A 27,848-nucleotide genomic window follows, 5' to 3' on the forward strand; every position below is an offset into this window, starting at 1 on the left:
TATGGTCTGGTGCCAAGTATTGCTGGAGGACACTAAATTCCTGTATTTTTTGCAAAATAGCATTTTGCTTTAATATCATCAAAAAGAATCATTCTTTTCCATAAATACTCAGAAAAGTTTACAGAGTTTGGTGGGAGACTCGTCAATTTACTTTAGGTGGGCGAGGTTCTGCGGTGGGAGTCTGGTCTTATTACTTTAGTATCTACAATCCTGGCCTGACCCTGATCATCCAAATGAACCTGTGGCCCCCGGAGCTGCTTGATCTCGGTGGTAATTCTGCCTTGCTTTCCCATAATTGCCATTCTCAGTCACTTCCTTCTGATCTGCCTCATCAGGTGCAGCTGAAAATCAAACGCAGACCTCCTCAGGGAGTATCAGTAGTTCTTGTTTGTCTACTTCCAGAACATTTGAGTGGAAAAGGGCCGTTAAACAGCAAAAGTGCACATGCTGGATGAAACACAGCCTGAAGGCAAAGCACAGAGGACGGGTTGTTTTAAGGGAAGATGCTGACTGCACAGAGGTTTAAGGCCTCAGAGGTGATGAGCTGCGAGGTGGTGAACGCTGTTTCACACCAGAGTCTGTTCTGAATCGGTGAGGTATATTTTAGTCGGGGGGATGAGCTGAGGTGGAGATACAAGCGTCTTCAGAGCAGTGAAACACACGACTACTGTAAGTGCACACTATAAACTGCAGCTAGCGTGGTTACAGTCAGTGCCAGACAAATACACAACACACGTGTCAATGTTTCCTGACCTGCAGATAAAAATACAGGACATTTCACATATTTTTTCCCCCGCCCGTTTTCCCCTCCCAGGTTTTCTTCATATCCTTGCTGTGGATTGTTGCAGCTCCACAAAACGTCCATCGATGAGCAGCAGAAAAACCGAAGCTAAAGGCTAAAAGTGTTACGGGTCAACAGCGGGGTTATAATATCAGTTGTTGATGAGTTTCTCCAGCTTCAGGGTGACAGGAAATCTACAGCAGACTGGGTTTGATAGAAGTCGCCGTCAGCAGTAGAGCAGGTTGGAGGTGAGATTAACACACAGGAACCATCAGAAACACCGACAGAAAGAGAGAAACTCTCACACACTGTTGAAGTACACAGCTACAACCATAAACAGCTCAACTAGCTAGTCCTCACTGAAGATGCTACACAGTATTCACACAACAGTGTCTGATTCACGGCTTCCCTCAGAGCCGCTCCCTGCGCCTACCATGACAGACTCCTCCACCCAGTCAGATCTATTTACAGTTTTACAAAAGCAGGGGTTAAAGCTACGGAAGCCCAGAGAGGCAAGTGAAAACAAAACAAAACCCACTCATCCATTTTCTAAGTCCGTTCTTAATTGTTTATGTCCTGTGTTTATGACATGAGAACAGGTGGGGAGAAAAGGTTTCACCAGGACAATCTATCGAAGTTCCTTTATTTTTTTTCTTCTGTTCTTAAGTCATAAACACAGGAGAGAAAACAATTTGAATCAGACCTTGAAATAGATCACCAGATGTTTTTTTTTCCTCACTTGTCATGGCTTCCGTATTAAGCGGATGATACTTGATGTTTTGTGGCAGTGCAGCTGGGCAATGCTGGCTCAACAGGAACAGATGTAGAGGAGCTGATGTTTGTTAGGAACAAAAGGTCATAAAAAGATGCAGTATGATGTTGGAGGATTTAGTGAAATGTCTTAAATGCAAAAAAATGTGAAATCTGTGAATGAAAACGTTGATGTGTGCAGTTTTTGACCTCGAACTCGCGCCTATACAGCAAGTTTAATAAGTTTACAGTCGATTTACTTTCCTAAAACATGCAAGAATGATGTTCCCACTTCCTGCTCTGTCACATAACCACGTCATAAATATACTTCACATTATTTGCGTGATTCTGCCAAACTTTGCTGTGTTAGTGAGTCAGAGTTGCCCGTTTGCACTGCCTCAAAATGTGTCCAGAAGCTTTACTGTTATGAGTTTGCGAGGTTTGGTAATACAGATGTGAAGTGAGATATTCAGCATTTGCTCCTTATGGAAGTGATGATTGTTGTTGTTGTTGTTGTTGTTGCAGACAGAGGTGAAGGTCTCTTGGTCTGTTTCTCCTTGCTCCTGTTTCTACTGAACCCGCCAGCTCCTGAAAAGCTCCTGAAATAGACAAAAAAATCGATATGATGACATCATCCACATCTATAAGGTGTTTTGCCACCTTCAATGTGTGTTTTAAACCCTTTGAAACCCTCATTTCAGTCTCTACCTGGCTACTGGACATCCAGTTTGCTCGGGCCAATGCTGTGGATGAGCTGGGAGGATTCAGAGGCGGCGCTATAAGCTTGAATCAGCAGGTTCTTGTTGAGGTCTCCGACCCCGCTGCCGGCCTGCAGTTTGGGGTAAGGGGGTGTCTCTGCACCCTGACGCTGTCCTCGTCCCTGGCCGTCGAGGTCCATCAGGTGGTCGAGGGGGCAGCCGTCCGTCCCCTCTGTGACCGGTGAAAACTCATGAGCGCTCGCCTGCTCCTCCCTGGACACTGGACTGATGGAGACAGATGGAGAACTTCAAGACACAATGATGACAGAGACAGAATATTTAATTAATTGCATTTTTTTCCGAATAAAGATTCAGTATTAAAGGTGTAAAGTGTAAAATGTGGCCACCTATTGAAGGTATCTTCATAACTATAAGGGGCAACATGACTGCTAACTGCTGCTCACTATACTCTTTGCTGTTGTCATCTTTGGCTGTAGCGACTGGCTGCCATTAGCTAATTATCCTCAGATAACCGTGGAGCTAGTGGCCCTATTAGGCACGAATCACCGGGGAGTCACCAGAGGCAACTGGGCTTGGCAGCCTCCCAGTGAACATGGCTGGGCACCAAACTGGGACTGAACACAGCCTCTGAGAGTGACGGAGGTCAGTTTGAAGACAGGGGATATATTATAGAGGCAATTCACAGCAGCTCCGACCAGGACTATGTCTCCAGGGACAAGACGACACGGCAGGCGGGGACAGGAAAGAGAGAGTCGGACATCAGCTGCTGGTGAAAGCACCGTGTAGAGCCAGAATATTTGTATCGTACTCTGTGAACTGAGGATTTATTTGGACCAAACCAGAGGTGATTGTGGAGACAAACCAACACTGTTCTGGTGAGTTTTATTTATTTCATGTTGAGTTTGAATGAAGTGTGTTTTACGATGAGTTAATGAGGCGATTAAACTCGTTTTAGATCAGTAAAAGAGAGAAACTTGAATTCAGACGGTGTACGGTTGTATTTCCTGTTTAGTGAGGAAAATAGACAGTAGAATATTTCCTTTCTTGACATTTTGTGAGTTTTTTTTATTTACTTAATAGATTAAGAAGCAAACTCGCCGCTCACTTACATCTCCCAGTTGAAACTACGGGGGTTGACTCACCTCTTGAGGTCTTTGACACAAAGTCAACACTGTTGTTTGAAACCAAAATCCTGGCCATATTTTACACATTGCACCTTTAAATAACAAGTAATAAGGTTTCATGATGAAAAGATGTGCGTTTGACAGAGATCTGAATGAAAGCAGTCTCCATGCTCGTGTATTTTGTAGATGAACGTGTCAGATTTCCCCTGACAATAAATCCTTCTTCCTTCATTTGAGACTCCCTCTACTGTACAAACCTTGTGGATGTTTTCATGAGCAGTATGGGATCACAATGAAATGCATGACTGAAGAAAAGAAGCCAAAAAGGCTGATTGGTACGTGGGGAGGAACCTCAACGCAGACACAACTTGGCAGACCAACTAACTGAAATGTGAAAAAGTGAAATAGCCAGAGACGGCTGAAAACATCTCGGAGACGTCTCACCTGACGTCCATGGACTGGACTCCGTCAGACAGCTCGTCCACACAGCTCTTCTCCAGCGGTCCAAGCATGATGACGGGGGCTTCAGCCGGAGTCGGGGCGTCCTCCTCTGAGGCGACCGCAGCTTCTGCCCTCGTGTCAGACACTGTGAAAACACAGCATTTTTAAAAAAGTCATTTTGAACTATAATTTCATAAATAATTGGGTGGAAACATAAAGTCTGTTATGCTACTTAAAATATCTGTACATGGGTTGTTTTGCCTGTTGTTCACAGGCTCAGTTCGGTGACAATAAGTCAAACCTCACTTTTTTTTAAGACATTTCTTTCTAGATAATTTGTCAGAATTTGTAACTATGTGTTTAATATTGAAGGACTTGTGTGTTTCATTTCCTCTGGGGTCACCGGTGCTGATGGAACAGTAGTAATATAAGCCACTTTGGATCAGAGAGTTCGTCTGATACTGCAGAATTCTTGGTGTCGGACTCGACCATCAGGCGGCACTGTTCCCCTGCCTGTCTGACACTGCTGAGTCACACTGCAGCTGAGCCTGATCTCATTACAGTTTAGAGAAAATTAAAAATGCTGGAGAAAGAAGATAAAGTATAAAAACTAAAAAGGGAAAATGGAATGAAGACGTCGTGCAGGGAGTTGCAGTTTAATCAAACTGCCATGGTGCAGGAAATTAAGTCATTAGATGAGATTGTGAGCTTGACAGTGTCCAGTAGTTTGTGTTAAAGGAGGATGATGTATTAAATATTCACCTGCAGCAGCGGACAGAGGCTCCACTTCACTCTTACGTGTTCTCTTCATGATCTCCTCAATTCTCTGTGAAAACAAACAAAACACAAGTCAGACAACAGACACAACTGGTGTGATTTGAGAAAAAGTAACTGATTGATTCCACAATTTTCCACAAGTCTATCGTAAAGATCCGCTATATGTAATGTCCTCTTGCTTCTGTTTCCAAACTTAAATGCACAATATGTCATTTCTGCCACTAGAGTCTCATCAGATTCTGCTCTGATCCGTTTACCGACGGGAGGAGAGCTCAGAGATGACTTTTTAACTTGTGGGATTAAAAAGTGGATTTATCTTCACTCCTGTTTATCAGCCTGACTGCAGCAGTGATCCGGAGTTGTTTCTGTTCTGTGATGTCGACTGCTGACTGGAGTTGGAGGGGAAATGGACTTTACTTCATGAACGTAACGTTACAGAGAGGAGACAGAGAACCAGAACCAGAACCAGAGTCTCTGCTGAGTGCTGACTTCACTCAGAGTTTGATGTGAAAAACATACATGCACGAGGTCACAACCACCATTGCTAATGAAAATCTCTCTGATGTGACTCAGACACAAACATTCACAGACGAGGTAATGGTTTCAAGTTTTTTTCCAAGTTATGTTTCTTTCGTTCACCGACTTCCTTCCTCACTCTCTGACTCTGTCCTGGAAGTTATAGCGACAGGTGACCAAATGAAACGCGACGTTACTTTGAATAAACTAGTAGATTTTTCTGGTTTTAACATTGTTGGACACATTCGGGATAATGTAAGAACACACGGTCATTTTAATGCAGAATTTTTACATCCAAAACTTTCACATAACCTCATAGAGTAGTGTCCCACTTTAATCTTTGATCTTATGATTTCATTTTAAGCCAGATCGCCCACCCCGAATTTTATTTTTAATTGTATCAATGTTTGATGATTGCCCCTTTAACCAAATTCAATAATCTACTTTAGTGAGGTGATTTTTATGTAGTGACGTGAAATCTATAATTCATGAAACAGATGTTTCCATCTCTGATACCTTCTTCCTCTGCAGTCTCTCCTGCTCCTCCTGGATGTGCAGCAGCTCTCTCTCCTGTCTCTTCCTCTCTGCCTCCTTCTGGGCTCGCAGGAAGGCTTCCTCCCTCTGAAACACAGCCAATAACATCCTCTTTCTATATTTTATCATTTGAAATAACTTATTGATGCTAAAATGAGGCACCTACCACCTCAGATCAAGGAAACGCTGCATCATCTGTCCTCAGTTTTGCGAAGTGGCTCAATGATAGTTTACTGTCTTTAATTAGAGGAGATCTCGTTCCCTTTACTTGTGTTTGGTTATACTTATCCCAAAACTTATGCATAAAATTAAACAAGAAAGTAACCAGCACTGACACTCAGTAATTATCATTTTTGCTGAAGTCAAAGTGCCAAAAATATTTCAGTTGTTAATTAAATTTCTGATCAGCTAAATATTAAATAAATAAGTAAATAAATATTATCAACTTGGTAGGTTCAACCACAAGTTAGCTCCCTTTTTCAAAATATTTTCATATAAGAAAACAAAACCTGAGCATCATCACAAGATAATAAACACACTGATGTAACCTGACCTCTCTGTCCAGCTGATCCTGCATGTCCTTCCATCTCTGCTCCTTCTGTCGTCGCTCCTCGTCCTCCTTGTTCCTCCTGTCCTCCTCCCGCCTCACTCTCTCCTCCTCGGCCTGCATGGCAGCTCTCTCCTGCCTCTCTCTCGCCTCCTGCTGCCTCCTCAGCTCCTCCTCGGCCCTCAACCTGAAGGAAGACGTGAGGTTTGAGCTGTGCAGGCCACCATAGGACAGAACAAAAACGTTTCGCTTGCCTAATTTAAAGATAATCAAAGGCATCTTAATTCTGTTTGCCGACCCAGTCATTGATTTTAAATGGATATTTATAATTTAAGTGCTGACAAAGAGGATTGTTGGTGTTTGGGGGTTGATTTTTGTCATTATTATTATTGGCTTATTGGCCTTTCAGAACTGTTTGGACACAATTACATTTTCCAAGATCCACAGCTTGAAATGTCTTCAAATGTCTTGTTTTGTCTGGAAAAAAGTCCACGAAGAAGCTAAAGAATAATAGTTGTCAATGAGTTGAATATGAAAGTAGTTGTGTCAGCTCGAACACACACCTTTCCTCCTCCTGCCGTTGTCTCTCCTCCTGCTCCTTCTGTATTCGGGCCAGACGTCTCCTCTCTGCCAGCAGTCTGGACGCCTCCTCAGCGTCCGTCGTCCCACCAACACTCCTGCCTGTGGGCGTGCCCGGAGACTCTGTGTGTGTGGAGGGAGGAAAGATGGTTGAGTATGGAGGTGGTGTAATATACCTCATTCATGTTATTGTCATCATCATTTTTCAGCGTAGAATAACGAGCTCAAATGAAGCGAACGGGTGGACGGGTTTAATGTTGAAACTACAGATGTACCCTCTTATCGGCCTTTCAGCAAATAAGATGACGTTCACCGACGTCAGTGGCCGATGTTAACATGTTAAGTCTTAATTTTGCGTATTCTTATTCATGGGAAACAGGGTTATACTAAAAGTTGTTTTATGAATTTGTATGATTGAATTTGTGCTTATTTACAGATAATGTGTCATGATCATCTAAATGGCTTTAAAACAATTCAGTATTTTTGTTATAAAGAGGATTTCTTTGCTCCTTAACACAGAAGGGAGTATAAATAACAACAAAGACAAAAATTGAGAAACATCCGTATCGGCCAAATTGTTATTTTAAAAATTAGTATCGGTATCAGCCTTCAATTTCCATATCGGTTCATCTCAAACTAGAATAATTCATGTAACTATACTGTGTTGTCTTGTGATGTTTCATAAAATGCCAACAAAATATGTTTTTTTAGAAAAGACATTGTTTTTGCAGTCTTATTTTAATTATTTATTCCTTTCAAAGGTCTGTGTGGAAATGAAATCTCTTCCAGACCGGTGAGTTCATGTGCAACCACACAGAGTGGAAAGACGAAGACGAAGAGAAGTTATCCGATGAATACAAACTGTACCGAGGCTGACGACTCTAAATAAATTCTTCACACCGACAGACACACTGTGACTTTACCTGCATTCAGTTCTTTGCTGGTGGATTTCGGGATCTTTTTCTCCGACGTCTCAGATTTGGTTGCTTTCCTCTCCAGTGTGCTGTGACCTTTGACCTCGGCGTGGCCCCTGTCGTCGGTGCCAGGGGTGGTGGCCCTCTGCCGAAGCGGGGAAGGAGGGTACTGGCCGGGGGAACAGGGTGACTGGGCGCGACTCCTGTTCGACCTCACCCTGAATACCAACACAACCACATCAGGTCACCAGGTCTCTAATCCAAGTGAGGTGTGTATGTGCTACTTGTGTGTGTGTTTTGTACCGTTTCGGTGTGGCGGGGCCCTTGCTGTTGGCTCTGAAGGAAGAGCTGCGGACCGGAGTGTTTGGAGGCTCACCCTGCAAGTCACATTTAAAAACATCATAACGTCACCGCAACATTAACATCAGTTTTACTAATTTAAACAATACAAACAGTATATTGTTTATAACAGCTCCATTAGAGACTGACGTCATGAGATGATCTGATCTATTACTTCAGTCCCATCCTGGTCCAGTGACTTTGTGCATTACATTTGCATCTTGGTTTGTCACTTGTTACTGCCAATCATGTTTCAATTCTAAATAAGGTTCCTGTACTGATGTCACAGAGCTTCCACCCAAGAAATCTGTATGGATCTTAAAACAAAATGCAGCAATTTTATTTCACGTTAACAAGATTAATTTCGACACCGGCTGCCCTTCAGTTGGACTGAAATGGCTCGTAACGGAGAGGAACAGAACAGAACACAGTATTATCTTCTTTTCAAAATAAACCAACAAGGTTTATGAGAAATGTGTTCTTATTTTGAAAAACCAGCAAGTAACAACAAGCTGCAGTGGGTATACACGTGTGTGTGTGTGTGTGTGTGTGTGTGTGTGTGTGTCTGTGTGTGTGTGAGGGGACTCACCGTGGGTGTTTTGGCTTTGGACGTCTCGTCAGGGAATCCAGCGATGCTCCTGCGGTTTGAGGAACTTCTGTACGGTCTGTGGTTGCTGGGGGAAGCTGTTCGTTGGGACACAAAAGACACTGAAGGGTCATGGACCGACACACACACAGACAGATGAATAAAAATGAAGGACGATGAATAAAAAAAAATTAAAAAACACACAAAAACACAAATGCACACAACATGACGTTGACACAGAACAAGAAAAATCAGAAGAGACAAACTTGAGCAAAATCTTCTCCTGTAAATCTTCTCCTGATGCTCCTGTACTTAGCTGTCATGGTGAAGTGTGTGTGCTGCAGCATCACTCAACATGTTGAGGTTTTTAAAATTAATATCTGGATGTGAAGTCTCACCTCTCTCTGGTGAATGCAGAGCGGCTGAAGAGTTGGAGAGCTGTTTGTTGATCGGCGGATCCATCGCGGGCGGAGACAGGAAGTCAACAACTGATGAAAAAAGAATGAAACACAGACACATACATGACAGTGAATCAAAGTACTGACTGCCGCTGGATCGAAGGATGATGTAAACGTCACGAATATGTTCAATAAATGCCCTGATCCCAAAACAAACACTCATCACACGACAAACACAAAACTGCCAGCTCACACAGAAAATAATCCTGCCGGTCGATAAGCCATGCAGGCTGCTGAATAAATTAACCTTGGCGGCTGTAAGACAGAAATGAAGCAGCAGAACAGAGAGCAGAGACAAACCTGCTTCATCATGAAATGGAGGGTGACGAGGATACAGAGGCAGCCATTGCAGTCGCGTGAAACTGAGAGGAAAATGTTTCCTACAGCACCTGAAGGCACCATGACAACATGATGTGTTCGTTATCATGCAGCGTAATGTCGTGCTGTACAATCACCATTATTCAGATTCAGATTCACTTCTATTGTTTTTGTTCCCAGGTACAATGAAGCTACATGTAAACAAACGGACTGAGAAGCAATTTTTTCACGCAACCTGAATGAAAAGTGAACATTTTACTCTCTGAAAATATACGTCTTTGTACAGACTCTTTAGTTTTTGCATAATAACAAGTTAAATTGCAGCAATCGAAACATAATTTCATTTCTTTTTGTGTGATGCTCTCACTGTTTGGAGTCTTTGCTCTTCACGATGGTATCTACATCTAGTATCCTGCAGCCGATGTTTTCTTTATTTCCACAAGGACAATAAGACTGTAATATTGCAAAACATAATTTTTTATGTTGCTAAGCAGCTGGTGATCAAGGTTTCAGTGATATTCCTCTCAGGTTTTAGAGCAAAAGTGCAAAACAAAGGACATTGATTTCTGCAGTGGCTGCTTTTGTAACACGGGACAGGGATGATTGGAAATGTCTGGTTGATGTTGTGTGTGTGTGTGTGTGTGTGTTTTGACCTGGTTGCACTTGCTGGTGTGTAGGTGGGGTCTAATAAGTTTCACAGATAGCTACAGGGTAAATGTCTGGTATGATGTATTGTGTGTGTGTTTGTGTGTCTGTGTCTGTGTAGATGAGGACGGGGTGGGTTCAGACTGGGTTCCCTGCTGAGAACGATATGTATGCATCACTAAACACGGCCCTGGGCCAGGAAGACAGGAAGTGGAGCAGCCCTTTGTTGTGATATGGGTGGGGGTTTGTGCGTATGTGTGTGTTTTGTGTGTGCATGTTTGTGTGTTGTGGGGGCTCCAAACCAGACACTCATGAGCCACAGAGGAGAACATAAGTAAGTACGCTGTATGTGCCGTGAACTGCTGCTGAAAATGATGAAAAACAGCACTGATGTTTTTCTGTTACACACAAACAAACACAAATACGGTAAACACACAATCAGTGTTGGAGGTCACACACTTGTTTGTCTTAAAGGAACAGTTCACCCAAAACATTTCAGGAGCTGCACAGCAAAACAGCGCTGCAGCATTCTCCTAAACAACTGAAGAAGCTGGGGACTTTTTTACAGCTCGTCCAGTGTAATCCAAGTCTTCAGAAACACATTATTTACACCCTTTTCTAAGTCCAAAATCTTCACTGAAGCAGCTAAGATAAAAGCGTTAGCACTCACCTGAGCCATTTTATGTGTTTTTGGTTGTTTTTTTTACTCCTGCTACTTGTTTTTTAGCAGAATGCGGCAATGCTGTTTTGCTGTGAAGCTCCAGAAATGTTTCGTGGACTACGAAACTTCACCTGACTTTCATCAGCATGGAGGGAGGCGATGATGACTGAGTTTACATATTTGGTAGAACTGTTCCTTAAAAGCAACAACACACTCTTGCAGATTTCATTATGTCAATCATGCTTTTCTATTCATAAAGAAATGTTGATAAACCAAATATCTTTGTACATGTGTCTTTTCAACTCATGGAGAGAAATAATCGCTAAACGCTAGTCAGCTGCGTTAACAATCATTTATCAGAAAATCATAAATAGGCCTAATATATGAAGTATGTTGGACGTTTAGCTTAGAAAAGTCTTTTAACCAGGAGGTTATGAGTTAAAAGAACAGATAAAGTAAATACCAAGTTAATTGAATGATACTAAACTACATAACACAAAATAATGACTTTTAATTGTGGAGCTATTCAAGTTGCTATTCAATAACTAGTCCAACAAAATCCAAAACAAATCAAGGCTACTAAACGGCTTAAATTTACTTACATCAGACACAGAAAAAAGTGTCTCAAATTCTAGTTGGTTTTGAAACTCACCTCGCTGTGGGAGTCAACAGTTGCCAAATAAGGTCACATTATTGAAATATAAACAGTAATTGGCTATAATGTGTAAATATCATGCAGTTGGTAATCAGACTGAGGAGCAGAGAGAGGAGACAGATGGAGCCTCACCAAGCGTATTTAAAATATTCCATGCTACAAATTTATAATCAAGTCAGCAGCGTTTTCTGACAACACACCGCTAATCTACTGTACAGACGTGTGCTTACATAAATAGCAAAACTTCAAGCATTACTCACATTTCAAGGTACCAAAAGTCTCTTTTGTCTGCCCAGATTTTCATATATCTGCCAACATACTTGCACGATATGTCACAAACTAGACTGTACGATATCAAAGAGAACCCTCATTTCTATCTCAAAAAAGATCTTAAATTTTTTTCTTTTAGAAATGTTATTGTAATCATCTGTGTGCTTTCATCATCCGATTGTTCCTATCCTCCATGTTGGGAGTCGGCCCAACACAAGTGCTGCTAGATATCGCTACATGTGTGACACAAAGCCCTGCAGATAGGCAGGATTTGTAGATGAGACTTCTGAGAAAGAACCTGTGCAAACTTGAGTTGCCCAGTTTCTGCTGCATCTGTATGCAGATGTTTTTATGCATGTCAAAGAAAAAAAGAAAATAAGATAGCTTTTCTCAACACTGCACTGAATTCATCACCACACACACATCGTGAACACACTCCAGGACGATAAAAGAGCCGATGTGACAGCACAAAGACGTCCACGCACATGCAGACAGAGAAACAGCTGCAGGTGAGCCAGCAGGGTTGGTGGCGGGGTAGCGGTATGAGCGTGGCACACACACACACAGTCATGTGATCTGTACCGTTACGGGATTGGCTGGCGCTGGAAGCAGCAGGAAGCTCATTGGGCTGAGCAGAGCCAATGGCATGGCAGGGCGGGGTCTTAGGGTTACCTGGGCAGCAGGTGAAGCAGAGCGGAGAAAGCAAAGCGTTACACACTCACACATGTTGACGCACACTCGTACACCTGCGTCACACAAACAGGTAACAACAATCCACACACACAAAAACACACACGCAGACGGACATAAACAGTATACAAACATCTGAGACACACGAGATTCCCAGCAGGAAGTGCCACATCACAACCTTCAATTTTATCAAATCATCATCAGGTCACACAAGACTGGAGATGCAACATGATGATTCCAGCTGAGGAACAATCTTTCCAACGTGGTGGACCAGAGTGAAACATCAAGGAACAAAGCTGTGTGAGGTCATGACTTCAACATGTTGTTGAAGTCACTTAGGTTGTGAGAAAACTGGCGATAACAAGACAAAGAGTCGACAGGACAGGGGGATATTTTGACCTGATGATGGGGCGAGATGAAAACTTAAAGACCATGAATGTCTGCACCAAACTGCATGATAATACATCCACCACCTGTAGAGACATTTATCTCTGAACCACAAATATCAAAGAAGGATCACCAAAATTCAGGAGATTATTTTTGATAAAAGTAAAAAAAGCAGCTGTGTCAAGCTGCACAGAGCAGATCGAGCCAGACAGGAAGTCGGATAAATGAACGCAATAGAGCATCAGGTCAGTTTTCAAAATAAAACACCCTGTGCAGACTCAGGATCTACAGCACATCGACGTTGGGAATATTAATAATAAAACACACTTAAAACAGCTCTGCTCATGACGCAACAAAAACATGCCACATAGGTCAGGTCACAGAGACGTGATCAGTCAAATCAAAGCAACAACTCGAGATTTTTCTTTTGGGTAAATCTGGATTATCACAGACGCTAGCAAAGCAACACAATACATAAAATGAGCACAGTAGAAACGTCAGATAGGTCAGACCACCATGTTTAACTATATCTGTAAACGTTGTGGTTACGACTGATAATGACAACAGAAATAAACAAGTTTGCAGATTTCACATATCTCTGAAATGGATTTGAATCGTCCTATCGACCAAGAAGTGACTGTTATCTGTAGCGTGACGTCACAGGATTCAGGCTACAGTGCAGAATAGAAACAAACTCAAATACAACTTAAGATTCCATGTTTGTAATGGCTGCACCTGTCCATCAAATGAAGTCTTTCATAGCCAGACCTCTTTCCACAGCACTGTGTCAGTGCTGGATAAAGGTCTGGCTGCACCAGTTCTCATCCTGGGATAGTTTGTTTGCATGTTTTTAAACCAATCACAATCAAAACAATCTGTTTTGACTCTTTTTGCATCTCTACTGGACATTTGTGATGGATGACCGTCAGCTTCCTGTTGTATTATTCAAGCTGAAGTAGCCTGTTATAACTGGCTGATTTATAGCCTGGAAGTCCAGCTTATCATTGACCAATCAATTGCCTCCGTCATTGTTTCAGAACATAAAGCATGTCAGCATGAATGAGTCAGCTGTGATTAGGGCTGCACAATTGATCATTTCAGCATCCACATCACACGGTTCACATGCACAATAGTCACATCAAAGGAAGGCAAATTAACTCAAACATGTCCTGCCTCAACATTTTCTGCTCGATACAAGAGGAAAACTCAAGAGAAGGGTGTAATATTACAGACTGTAGACCAATTTAAGGGTTCCTGGAACAATCCCAGTCATTCTTGATCAATTTATCAGACAAGGCAGGGCCTGCTCTCCACGACAAAATCATGCCAATCATTCTTCAATGATTATTCATTTCCAAATAGAACTGTTCAAGTTACCCTGTGAACATTCCTGTATTTTTTCATATGACACATCGCAGAAAACCAAAGCATTGCAGTGTCAGTTTCATACAGCCTTGGTTGTGATGCATTCTTGGTTGAGAGGAAAATCGTTAGATTAAACCGAGAAAAAGGCAGCTATATTTCTAACTGGACCACCTTGGAACCAGAGAAAAATCTGCAGCACACATACACACACTTTGTGTCTTTAGTGAGTCTCTGTCCTTTAATCGAGTGGAGCTGTAAGATGAGATGCTGCTGTTTCTGCTGCAGTGAGCGTTCTGCTGGGCCCGACAGATCCCAGAGCAGCCTCTGTGCCAGTCAGCCGGGCCGGAGCCAGACGAGCTGCTGGGTGGACCCTGATCCCAGGTCAGTGCCAGGACGGCTGGGCGGATGGGTACAGTGAATAATTGATGGCGTTATGAATGCACCACAGGATCTCGAGCCTCGCTGGTGGCGCTCTGGCCTCCCGCTGGCCGACATGACGGCTGAAATATCTCGGCGAGGACGAGGATGACGGGAACGAATGGAAAAGAGGCATAAATTAAGAAAGATTGATGCTGGTGGAGTGAGCGGTCTCATGTCGCACTTCGTCTGTGTTTATGTGCGTGGCCTTGGTGCGTTCAAGGTTGATGTGTAACTCCTGCTCTTCTGGGAATTAAACCGGCCTCACGCAACAGAAATGAGACAACAGAGCGATGACTCACATACAAACACACACCTGTGGCACATTTACAAGCCAAAACCATCAGCTTACACGCAGCGCTTCACACACATACAGATATACGTGACTGTAAACACACACACAGCCTCTCCTAACCCTGATGAGGAGACAAAGCGCTGAGCAGCTCCTGCATTGCAGCCTCCACACCCTTTTCCATCCACTGCCCTTCTCCATCACTTCTGCTCCTACTCACCTTCCTCTCTTTATCCTCACATCACCCGCTCTCCTTCCTCTGCTTTGTCGTCCACACCCTTTCATCCCACCATCCCCCTCTTCCTCTCCCCCTGACCTCCAGACCTCCCCCTAAACACCTCTCCTCCTCTCCTCCCAGCCCCCCTTCAGTTCCCCCTCTTCACAACCAACCCTCCGCTGACATCATCTTTCTCCATCCCCCCACCTCCCATCATACTCACCCTCTACTCCGTCAGGCGGTCCTCCCCACGTCCAGCGTTTAGGCCTGTTATCCAGGTGGTCCCGCGCCTCCCCCCCTCCTCCACTTCCTCCTCCTCCTCGTCTCTCGGCACCCCCGGCTCTCCGGCGGACCAGGGCCTCCAGCCTCTCCTGCTCGTTGCGTTCAGAAACAGGAAAGAACAGAGACTCTCTCACTGAGCCATCGCTACGGCGACGAACGCCTGGCGATGCGCTCGGCTGCGCCATGGTTACCGCATGCAGCAGCCGCGCCCGTCTGTCGTCCTCTTCTGTCCTGTGTCACAGATCGCTGGCTGGGCTGTCACTCAGAGATACAGCAGCTCTGCTCTCTCTCCGTCTGTCTGCCGCTCCCTCTAGGTAACATCGACTGCCTCGGTCTCTCTCTCTCCTACCTCACCACTGTTTACCCCACCCCTCCTCTCTCTCTCGCTCGCTCTCTCTCTCTCAGCCTCTACCTCGATCTCCCTCCCTCTCTCTCTCTAATAACTGAGTCTTTTTCACGGAGCAATTTAGTCCGAGGGGAAGGAACAAATGCAACCCGCCACCACCCCCACACACATGCATGAACACACACACACACACACGCACACAGACAGTGGATTGGATATTGATACTGGTTGCATTTGTTTCATCTCCAGTGCTCTTTTCCCCCTGTCCTTTGCTCTTTCTACCTTCTTCTGCCTTGTTTCTACACACGAGGGATGCACAATATATATCGGACAGATAAATTATCGGCCCAATAATGGAAAATTTACATTATCGGTTATCAGCAGTTAAAGAAATTATAGCCGATAAATCTAGCTGATAATAAAAAGCCAAATTGCAGTAGGTGGCGGTATGCACCTTTAAAGTTGTTCTGCGAGCAGCCAATAAACACAGAGAAGAAGAACAACAACAACGCTGATGTCGCACTCGTAACGCCGAACTGCTGCACCCGTGTAGAGCGACGCAATGTAGACAACAGCCACACACGTCGTCACAAGGGAAAAGTCTTAACACAGCTATGGAACATCAAATAAAACAACTAGCTCACTACATCTTGGCCTTTCTTACACTCAGGTGTGCATAAACTACAGGTTAGCAATTCATTTTTAAAATGTATTTCAATTATTGGGAAAAAAATCCCTATCGTGCATCGCTGCTACACCCAGTGTAATATACTGTCAAACATACAGTAGTTTGATAGAAATACATACTTAACCACAACACAGCAGCAATATAATACACTACACACAACACATTTTAGAAAACATTGTTTTGTTTTTTCTGTGAATGTAGCATAAAAGAACTCGTTGTTGCATTTTTGAAACCCTAGTGTTGTTAAAGTAATAAATAATTTCACCTTGAAGATGCATTATACGATACATTACACACAATTGTTCAAATGAATTGTTTGGTTAGTAATAATAAAATAATTAAATCTATATTATCTATCTTTTTTTACGTGTGTCCGTTTATTATGTTCACGTACGTACGATCCAGATAAAGGGACGGATGCAGGATTATTTTTTGTCTCACTTTCTTTAACATTATGAGATAGGAACATTTTTTGCCATTTTTGTTCATTTCTCAGGGAATTATAATGGATCTCGATGAAAAACATCAGGCATATTTAGGTGTCTGGTATCTATGAGTGAGTACAATTTGATGCCGATGCTAAATCTGATGATCTTATATTATGGTTCAGCAGTTAAACTTACAAGTTTGATATTGGATTGGGCTTGATTGAGTTAAAGGGGACTGTTGGGCCTTGGCAGAGGTATGCACTCAACCATTCTAGTGCCATTCATTTTAAAGTGTAAGAAATGTGCATTCAATTTTATTCAATTGGACTGATTAATGAGCAGCTCATTGCCTCAGGTGTTAATATATTTTAGTGTTGTAGATAGTACACAAATCCTTCTCTTCTTTATACTACCATCATGTGAACAGTTTAAAATATAGTCAGGTCTGGTGACCATACAGCATCTATTGATTAATATATATTAATATGGTAGATATTCGATATTAGATATTCCTGCGTTTCATGGGACATTACGGGTGTTCTGCAGGCCTGTTAAATACATGAAAGAGTATAAAGTTTAGTATGTTCTGGAGTTATTAAGCACATGTTTGGCTGCACTTCCAAGCAGTTTATAAAAATAACTCCCCAAAAAGGATTGAGCCGCTGCCTGCAGCACAACGCACTGTCACAATAATCACACTTTTACTTTATAAGTGTGTAACATCTCCCGACAGCCTGCAACCACGAACAAAAACATGTTATAACTAACATTACTGCCGACGACAGGCGAGCTAAAAGACTTAAAGTCCCCCTCCAGTCAAAACTGCGTTTCATTTATTGTTCCTACAGTTGAATGTTTGAGCTTCACTGTGTAGAAAAATGTGTATGCAAAGTTTGACACTAGAGGGCTGTTTTCACATTCACAGCTCAAAGTGTAAATTTTCTCTGAGCTCAATTAAAGGTGTGATTTGTAAAATATGGCCAGAATTCAAAGGTAGCTCTGAAAGAGTCATATGAGGCAGCATATCAGCAGAGTAACCGCCAACTGCTGCTCTTTGCTAGCTATCATTGACTGTAACTAGCTAGCTCATTTGCTAATTCTGCTGTTCTTTATTTGTACTGTATCTATAATCACACGCAGACATGGTTGTTGTAACAGGCCAAAAACAATAAATTAAGATGCTGTGGAGAGCTTTCTATTTACAACCACATCCTATTCTGGTTTTTCAGTCGGCAGCTATTAATGTGGCGGTGTTAGTGAGCAGCTGTTTGTACAGTAATTTGCACAATATACAGCTGATACACTGCTCCAGAATACTGTCGATATATAAAGGATGGAAATGCCACACCTCAGCATTGTGGGTGGGTTTGCTGAAGGTGCATGCAGAGTCACGCACAGACTGCAGGAGGGAGGAGAAGCGATGGGAGGATGAGGAGGAGGAGGAGGAGGAGGAGGAGGAGGAGGAGGAAGGGGGTTGGGGTGAAGACGAGGGATTTAAAAAGAGAGAGAAGAACTGTAGGATGAGGGGGGAGAAGGATAAAAGTGGAGAGGGATATACTGGAGATAAAGATCAAAGAGGAACAAAGACTGCAGCAGAGTCGTTTACTGTGATTCAGGAGAATCTGTCCAGCAGGAACACAACCGATACAGCACAGAATAATGAAGCGTTTGGTTTATTATAACACAGTAAAAACACAAATCAACCCAGTCCCTCACAAAGTCTCTCTGCACAAAACTGTGTTTCTATTTCTATGAGAAGGTTTTTGTATTAAATGTGTGATTTGATGTATCAACAGGGACAATGCAGTGAATTAAGTGATATTATTTAGAGGGCAAATGTGGCAGAGTTAGTCATGATGGACTAATTTATATCTGCAGTGCCCAGTCTGAAAATTAAAGGAACCTACCTGCTCACTACTATGGAGGGTTTTAAAGGCTGAAACTAAATATAGAAATACAGAGGAAATAAATAAAAATGTATGTAAATGTATGTTTAACTGCCACCATGAATAAATAAATCACAATCACGTTGCCTCAGCGGGCTTAATAATCTGTACAGAGAACGACATCCTCTGTTTCCTCGATTCGAGTGAGGAAAAACTTGCAATATTGGAAAGAAAAAACCTTTTAACAAGGAAAAACGATGGAAGAAGTGCCTCATTTAATTTGTGATGTATTTATTTATTTATGGTGGCGATGAGGCGGAAAATAACATAATTATTTACATTTATTTAAGCTTTTTGTTATGTAAGTAATCAAGTGTAATTAATTATTAAGTATATAATATCATTTCGTCATTTAAAGTGTTAACTGTTAAGTGAGACTGAGAATATTATTCTACGATACATTTGACAATGGATTTATTGTTTTCAGTCACTTACTGAGCAAAAATGATATTGATATATATTGACTATCTAGTATTGACTAGAGTGTTGATCTGACAACTGAAGACTGTCTAATTGTGATGAGCATATTTTCTGACATGTTATAGATCAGAAAACAAAAAAGATAATAATCATTCCTTGCAGCCGTAACTGTGACTAAAATAGCTTTACGAGAAAAACTGTGAGAAACCGATGACCTTTAGTGCAGTTTGTGCTCACAATAACAGACTACGTTAACATAAACAGGTTTAAATCCTGTATTGAAGCACGCTGTGTTTTCTTCTAAATAATCTAAACTCATTCATCCCACAGACGTCTTTTCCTTTTCAGAGGTGAATTATGTGCTTGTCACAGCAATGCTAGCATCGACTGTCCTTTCCAGTAAACGGCACATGATACGCTGGTGGTGATGTCATCGCCCAGTGAGACTGACCAATCATTATGTCATTAAGATATGCTTATGAGTGTGTGGAGGGGGGAGGGGGGGGGCTGTTAGCATGCAAACAGAGCCCTTAAATCAATAGACAGTGACCCCCCCCCCAGTGGTGAACTCTCCGTGGATCACTGGCTTGTTAACCCTTTATGTGCTGCTTAGCATTTCAGCAGACACTAATAATTTATGTTCCAGCTGAGAGGGTTATCGCACAAACGCAGCAGATTATTTCTGTTTGTAATAATATGAGTCAATGGTTCTGAGCCAAGTGATGCCCACTCATGACTCATGTAGAGCGGAGAGTTTTATTCATGTTTCGTGGACAGAAAAATCTCCTTTCCCACAAAACCATTTCTGTTACAGATGGCGTTTCAGCTGCATTTACAAAATTACCATTTTACGCAAGACGGGACACGCTCCTTTTTTGTATGTGATTCAATAAGGGAATTTTCAACACAAAAACGTGAACAGCTAGAGCCCAATTGATACTTTTACAGATATAGGAGAGCAAAAAAATCCAATATACACATTTTTTTTGCAAAGATCCTTCAAATGTGGTCATCAAACACATATTCTAAAGGATATGAAAGGAAGGAAAGACATATTGAGCTCATTTTCAGGTTCATCATTTTGTTCTAGGTGACTAGTAGAATATGTTTACATGCTTTAATGCTCAAAAAAACATCGTTTTTTTTATACACTCACTGTTTTAGCTCCTGTCTCTTTAAGGCCACCCCCCTCCTGAACACCCAGTCTCCTCTGATTGGTCAGCTCACACATGTCTGAGCCAGCACCGCTAACAACAACCGTGCAGCTGTGCTAAATTAATTCTTGCCAAACTAGCCTCTAGACATAGATTATGCAAATGCATGATTTGATGATGAGGTGTGATGTCACGAAGTCACAGAATTAAAGCGGGACTACTGACGAGGCATTCAGGAGCAGTGTTTTCTGTGGGAGAGAAGAGCTTCTGTTGGTGCAGACGTTGATGATTTGAAGATTTTACATGCATGAGAGCCTAAAACACTGAAGGAAAGGAAAATTAACGATAGTGTTTGCACATACTCCATAAATGAGCTAACGTGTGTGAGGGTGACCTTGTCTGATTCATTATACTTGTGTAACAGACGGGATGAATTGTTGTTAAGTAATGTCTCTGTCTTTTACCGTGCTGTAAATTGAATTGATACATAACTGTTACTATTTATTTTAGGTAACAGTCGAGGGTTTTTAGGCAATTCTCCTTCACATTCTTTCTAATCATATATTGTATAATTCTAATTTTCTACATGTGGACATAAAGGCACAAGACACAAGAAGAAATAAGAGAGGATCTGAAGTGGCGTCAACCTTGAGCCAAACTCCATTTCTATATTTAAGTTTACACATCAAAGTGTGTTTCCAGGTGTTCAGGAGTTCTACTGATTGTGTGAAAAAAAGAAGTATAAAGACTTCGGTGTCTCCAGAGGGAGCTGAGATAAGTATAAATGTCCTCAAGAGATCTCACTTGACTCAGCTTAAGACTTTAAGTTTGAAAATAAAGAAAATCTGTTGGTGTGGAGTTGGAGGGAAGTGAGCGGAGCGGTTCACTCTAGCTGCTCCAGTCTACATTTGACATTACAAACACATGCATGGAATAAAAAGGATAATATCTCTGGATCTGCTGCATCGATTTGGATCCTTTTTGTCAACTATCCATCGTGAGGCTGAGTGGAATAATAAATCACTGGAGGACTCTTTAAACTTCCTTGAACTTCGTAGTTGGCTGAACAAGTGTGCAATATTTCTCAAACTGGGGTTGATTTACTAAAACTATAAAATTGCTTCAGTTCAAAGTGCCTTCTATCAGACTGGAGGCTGGCAGATATCTTTAAATTAATCTAAATGCAGAATAATGGAAGTGCTCACTGCCCGTTGGAGTTGCCTCACACGCGCCTTAATATGTTATGAAATGTATTTTATTGTACTGCTATTGTGATTTGATGTGATGTGATCTTGTCCTCAATGTGACTTCCAAGCTAAATAAAGGATATATATATATTATATACTGTATTTAATGTGATATATTGTATAGTATTCAACAGTATTTTGTGTGTGTTGATACGTTGAGGTGACGAGGATTGGACAGGATGTTGGGGAGGTTAAATTCAGCACCGATTCACTGTGGCTTCAAGTCTAACGCCGAAAACTTTTCATGTTTCAGTTGAATGCACACAATTGGTCAGCTGACAGAAAGTCATTAGAGCTCCTGCATTAATTACTTGCTGCTCCTTAAACTCTAGTTCAGCCTAACAGCTGCTGGAAGTACACTGACTGGGTTATGGATCGACACAATTAATTCAGTGAGAGAGCTCAGAGGGGGAAAAAGGGAAAAGAAAGAAGATGACTTTCATCACAGAAGGCAGTGTGGTCTAAGGTCTCCTGTGATTCAGCTTTTAAAGCTGGGGTTGGTAAGATACAACCCAATTACCAACACATGCCTGACTACACTGACATCGACTGCCCTGTAGCTCTCACTGGCCAGCAGGGTGATGTCAAGCCCCCAGAAGAGCGCCAGGTTTTGAAGCCGACCTTGGAAGTGGCCAAACTGTGCAATTACATCATCACGTGATGCACTGGGGCCCAAGAAGACATTTACCCATAAGCAAACATTGTGAAAGGAGCGTCTTTAAAACGGTGGGTACATTTTTTTGAGCATCACACCCCCTGCGAAATGACTCGTATCACTTTCATAACCTCACTTAGTTATTCGAATCAAATATATACGTTAATCAACGACTCTGTGTTTACCGGGAGTGCAGCACATTGATGCCATCATGAACCACATCCAACTACATCATGTTTCACTAACATTTAAGGAAACTCCAAACATTATCATGATGAATGTATTAAACAAATATGGGTATTCAAGCTAGTATGTTAGCATTGGCTGCACTCTCTCTCGCTACAGGCCATATGAGACGACAGGATGAGCCACAGACACTGGATTTTTTTCCTTTTATTTGTATGAGCGTTTGATTTACTGATTGTTGTCAGGATGTTAAGAAACTGATTCTAGGATAATCTACCAACCCTAGCTTTAAGTTTGTGAGTGTGAACAACAGACTGATGGTTGGACAGAAGGGATTAATTAGTCATGGATGGAGAGGTAAGATGAAGGAGACACGGAGGAATACATGACACGTTCTTTGGAGGAAAATGTACATGTCAGTTCTGCTTTATTTACGTCTATTAATGAGTTGACAGCGTGGGCTCAGGGGGATGTTTCAGGATTGTTACTCTACCTTCATCTGAATTGTAACAGAATGATTTTGTATCATCTCAATATAATTTTTTACAATAATTTCAAACATATTGTGGTTAAAAATGTATAAAACAAGCTGTTTTTCTTTAATTAATTTTTAATAATGAAACACAATTTGCTGCAATGAACATCAATTTGAATATTTTAAAAATGATTTTGCAAATATTTGGGATATATGTACATACATATTCTTCATATTGTATATGTGTATTTGTACTATGTTATCATATTGTGATAACATCGTCCATAAGTCAAAATTCTCAGTCAAATACAATTAATTTCATTTACAAATCGAGTAACTAACAAGTGAATATTTTAAATTGGACTATTAAATCTCAATATATTTTGAGTATCAATCGTATTATGTTACTGGAAAAACGAACATAGTAAAGTTGTAATATGTTTCTGCTTCCTATTCCAGTTGTGATGCTTCTTAGTTATTTCTAGTTTACTTATCTTTAGATCACTTTATTCAGCGTTTATTCAACTTTATACTGTAATTTATTACTTTATTTTACCTTCTTGTACAACTTGTTTCCCTATTACGGATCAAACCGAATCTTGCTTATTTATTTTGTCTGAATATTTAACACGACTATAGAAAAATATGTTTAGTGTCAGTGGTTGCCTGATGTCGTCCTGTTTTCCTCACTCCAACTAACGTGTCGTGAATGCATCATCAGTGTGCTGTGACCTCTGACCTTCTCTGCCTCTTGCTGCTGCCGTCTCTTCTCCTCTGCAGCTGTCCTCCGCTTCTGCTCCTTCTTCTTCTGCTCCTCCATCTTCCTCCCTCGCTCCTCGGCGCTGCGGTCCAGCCGCTGCTGCACGCGACGCTCCTTGTCGTGCAGCACCTCCAACATCTCTGAACACACATACGAATGTCAGAGGTCGCAGGTTGGTACAGTACATTTACTCAAATATTTATTTTGAGGGATTAAAGTATTTTCTGTCTATTATGGCAGATTTTCTGCTTCTTCTCCACTTAATTTCAGAGGGAAATATTGTACTTGTTACTTCACTACATGGCTGAATTAACCTTTTAGGAGCCCCTGAGCATAAATGAGTGGGTGTGCAACAAAGCTGAAATAATAAAGGTCTTAATAATAGCTTCTGACACAGGGACCCCTTCATGTCAGGGTCTTAAGGTTGCATGTGAAAGCAGGCCCCGCCACAGGGCCTTCATCACGTCTATATCGTGGCTCAGTGGTGCATTTTCACAAGCCAATTTTCAATTAAATTAGCACAAACCAGCTGACACACAGTAAGCTGGGAGTGTTGTTGCAGATTCAAGATGAAAATGCCGACCACGAGTCGAAGGCCTTTGTTTCATTCCATGACTCTCTCTCTTTTCATTTCCTGTCAACTCTCTACTGTTGGTTTTCAAATAAAAAATCCCTGAATACAAAATGTTTCTGGGACCCCAAGAAGACAGATTTAAATGTATAGTTTATAAAAACATTGACAGAAATTCGAAGGTAGATCCAAACATGTAGGTGGCAGTAACTGACAACCACTGCTATCCTTGGCTGTAGCTAGCTATCATTAGTGAATGAGCTCATGGCCAGCAGCCCTAGAGTTTGTCTGGATTGGGACAGGAGATACAGTACGAAGGTGATTTACAGCAGCTCTGACCAGGACTATGACTCCGGGCATCAGCAGTGGGTGAAAACATGACGTGAAGAGCTGGAATATTGTCACATCTTACTCTGTGAACTGAGGATTTATTTGGACCAAACCAGAGGTGAATCTGGGAAGACAAACCAAGACTGTTTTGGTGAGTTTTATTTAGTTTCTGTTGAGTTTGAATGGAAGTGAGTTAACAAGGCGATTAAGCCCGCTATCAGACGATCACCTCTTGTGATACAAGGTGGTGTTCGACACAGGACGGGCCGGGGCTAGCTGGTTAGCGTGCACAGTAGACATCTTTGATATAACATCGACACTGATGTTTCTTCACACTCTGTCGATTATGTCTCCTTTATCTGATCTGAAAACAAGTAGGTTTAAACAGATATGGCAACTTGGATTGTCTATATCACAGCACATCACTTAAACATTTGTTTTTATATGCTGTTACATGTGATAGGAAGGACAGGGGAGGCGTGTAATGTTCCTGTTTGTTCACCTTTGATCTTTTCTTTCTGAACAAAGTTATAAATAAAATATATACCCAAAGGATTTGAACACTTCCTCTACCACACTGCACCCACAATGAATGTGTGTCTGTGTGTGTGTGTGTGTGTGCCAGTGACAGATGAACAGGACAGACCACACAGAGCTCCACCAGCTGGAGAGTTACTCATACCTTGTGTCTTCTCTCTGTCCTCCCCTCGCTCTTTTGCTAAATGCCGCCGGGAGACTTGAGACAGGTAAAAGAAAAATAAATAGATCAGTTCAGCTGCGTCCAGGTTACACATATGTTTTATATTCAGGGGTGGTTTCATGTAGCATCTTATTGTTTTATCTGTGTGCCTGTGCTTCTGAGTTTTCCTCACAAGTCCTGGATATAACAGATTAAAAAAAAACAATGTGACAAAACATGGGAAAATCTAAAGACCACAAATCTGACACAGGATACTTAGAGGTGGACTCAGACACCACATGCACTTGCAGAACTGCCGCTTGGTTGGTGTTTCCTTCATCTTGATTTTCTCATACTTTCCATTAGTTCTGCCCTGGATTATGGAGATAGTGGAAGCACATCAAAGCGTGTGATTGTGATTAGAAGTGTACCTGAAGGGCTGCTGTGAGCGGACGGCGATCGAGAAGGAGACGCATTCCTACTGGTGTTGAGCAGTGCGGGAGGAGGGGCCAGCGCTGTGTTTTGGAGAGAACAGTCAGACACGATTCACACTATGCCGGCCAGGAGGCAATTACGACTAAAAATGTAAAGCTGACTCCTGCATTTGTTAATATGGAATGGACTCCAAATCTTGTGTGGCATCCAAATGCAATAAATCTCCTGTCAGCCACTGCAGTGCCGTGAGGGTCGGGTGTCAGTATAGGCTGTCAGTGCAGGACCCCTGAGTGTAACCCTCAGCCTTCTTCCTGTTATGTTTTTGTTTCTCAATCTGTCACGCTGACATAAAATCTGCCTGAGGACGACTATCAGGCATCGAACACACAGGGGACGGCTGCAAACGCCCTCTGAACACATACACACAGTCATTAGATATGCTAATGTATGCAAATCTGAGCTAAATCCCCAAGTGTCCTGTGGGTTTTAGTCTGCTTCATCTTCACTCAAGATGACATAACATGCACAAAAAAAAGGAGCAAAATCAGCTGAATCACACATTTTAAAAGATGGTAACAGCTTCTTTCAGTTGAGGTATGTGACATTTGAGCACAAAGCTGCTGTTTAGATCAACGAACACAGCTGATTTAAGGAACATCCCTCAGAACATGTAGTGAGACAGCCTGTCAGTCAGCAAACATGAACGTATAAATGAGGAAATACAACGCAGGATATCAAAAAGAACATTTTCATTGAGAATATTCTGTACATCATACAATTTATTGCCCTATTTTGTATTATTCAAAAAGGCTACACGTATGAAATGCAGTGGCATGTATTGCAGATTTAAATACACTACTCAAAATCAGTCAGGGATATCGGTACATTTTAACGTTTCACTTGATTGTTTATTCTGCGGCGTATCTGAATTGTTATTTTGTGTTTTGTGAATTCATTTGGTGCAACACATTTCATTTGACTTTTATTGCATATGCATGCACATGCACATATGCACCCATATCCCAACACCCCTAACTAATTTTGAGTATTGAACACATATTCCAGTTGCAATAGGTTTGTTTTTTTACCACTTCCTGACGTCAGTATTACATGTCAAATGCTGAAACTGATGCAGTAGCAATGAAAATGATGCAGTAACAATGACATATCTATGCAAATACTTAAAAAATGACCTCCAGTAATGGTAAATATATTTGTAGATGCTTTATAAAAACATACCACACCCATTTTTTGGTTACATTATTCTGTAAAATGTAAAATATCAGGTACAAAGCACAGCAGCACAAAAAGAAGTGGTGGACTTGTGTATCTATAAATCTACTTAACCTGCATTGTCAGTCTGGGGTTTTGTCCATCTCTGCAAATAAGGTGTCCGCATCTGTGTCCATCAGTACATTACACACCCATTCCTTCACATTTTAATTGGGAAATAACGGGAAATGTTTAATTCTCCTCACCTGTCATCTCAGGGCGGCTTGAAGCCACTTCCGTCATCTCAAATGTCGTCGAAAGATGTTGACCGCAGGGACCTGACAGGAGCCAGAAGACCGCTGAAAGCCTCTCAGGAGACGGCCGCTGCAACACAATGACTCAGGGAAAGACGGCGGAGAAATGTGATGCTAAGAGTGAGGAGCCTATGGTGAGGAGACAGAGAGGGGAGGGGGGTCCATATGCCTCAGAGCCAGCAGAGATGTGTCTGTATGCTAAGCTAACCTAAAGCTGCCACCTTTAGCTAGACGACGACGGTTAATCAACGTTTGGGTCTACTTACCCTCTGTGTCCCATAAAGAACACGTCAGGGGGGAAAAATATGAACTAAAATTAAATATTAAATAATTAATTTTTCTACGAGTCTCTCAGTTTTCTCAAAAAAAGAGTTATTCGTCGGGAATAAATTAAGTTTGTTTCGTCCATTTTGGCTCCAGAACCTGTGACCTCTTCACAGTTGGCTAATTTACATATTCATGCGCCGTCATGCGTCGCCTAGCAACCAGGTGGAGGCTGCCGCCACGTCGCTCGGCGGAAGGATTTAAAAAAAAAACCACCGATGGGAGTGAAGTGACTCTTAAAAACAGCTTAATGAGACACTTTTAATTATGTGTGTGTGTGTGTTTTTAATGCGTGTTAAAGGTGTGTCGAGCCGTCACGCGCGCCTCTCTCTCTCTTTCCCGCCCTCACGTGGCCGCCTGCTTCATTTTGGCGCCGCTCTGTATTGGCTCGTGTCGGACCGCACGTGCCGGGCA

The 27,848-nt window shown here is 42.0% G+C and overlaps 1 protein-coding gene across 1 annotated transcript; it reads right to left on the bottom strand.

Annotated features, from left to right (window-relative positions):
* Positions 1 to 45: 45 nt before the first annotated feature.
* Positions 46 to 27,475, bottom strand: map7d2b (MAP7 domain containing 2b). Its single transcript, XM_073487979.1, has 18 exons — positions 27,377 to 27,475; positions 27,063 to 27,239; positions 25,581 to 25,664; positions 25,153 to 25,206; positions 23,549 to 23,709; positions 15,206 to 15,353; positions 12,197 to 12,286; positions 9,006 to 9,095; positions 8,611 to 8,705; positions 7,986 to 8,059; positions 7,692 to 7,900; positions 6,753 to 6,891; positions 6,196 to 6,376; positions 5,625 to 5,729; positions 4,578 to 4,641; positions 3,819 to 3,960; positions 2,240 to 2,514; positions 46 to 2,130 (listed from the first exon to the last, which is right to left on the bottom strand). The coding sequence occupies exons 2-17, from the start codon at positions 27,097 to 27,099 to the stop codon at positions 2,244 to 2,246; spliced, it is 1,944 nt and encodes a 647-aa protein (XP_073344080.1). The 5' UTR covers positions 27,100 to 27,239; positions 27,377 to 27,475; the 3' UTR covers positions 46 to 2,130; positions 2,240 to 2,243.
* Between the last annotated feature and the right edge of the window lie 373 nt (positions 27,476 to 27,848).

This window comes from Pagrus major, chromosome 19 (assembly GCF_040436345.1).
Source record: "Pagrus major chromosome 19, Pma_NU_1.0".
Lineage (NCBI taxonomy): Eukaryota > Metazoa > Chordata > Actinopteri > Spariformes > Sparidae > Pagrus > Pagrus major.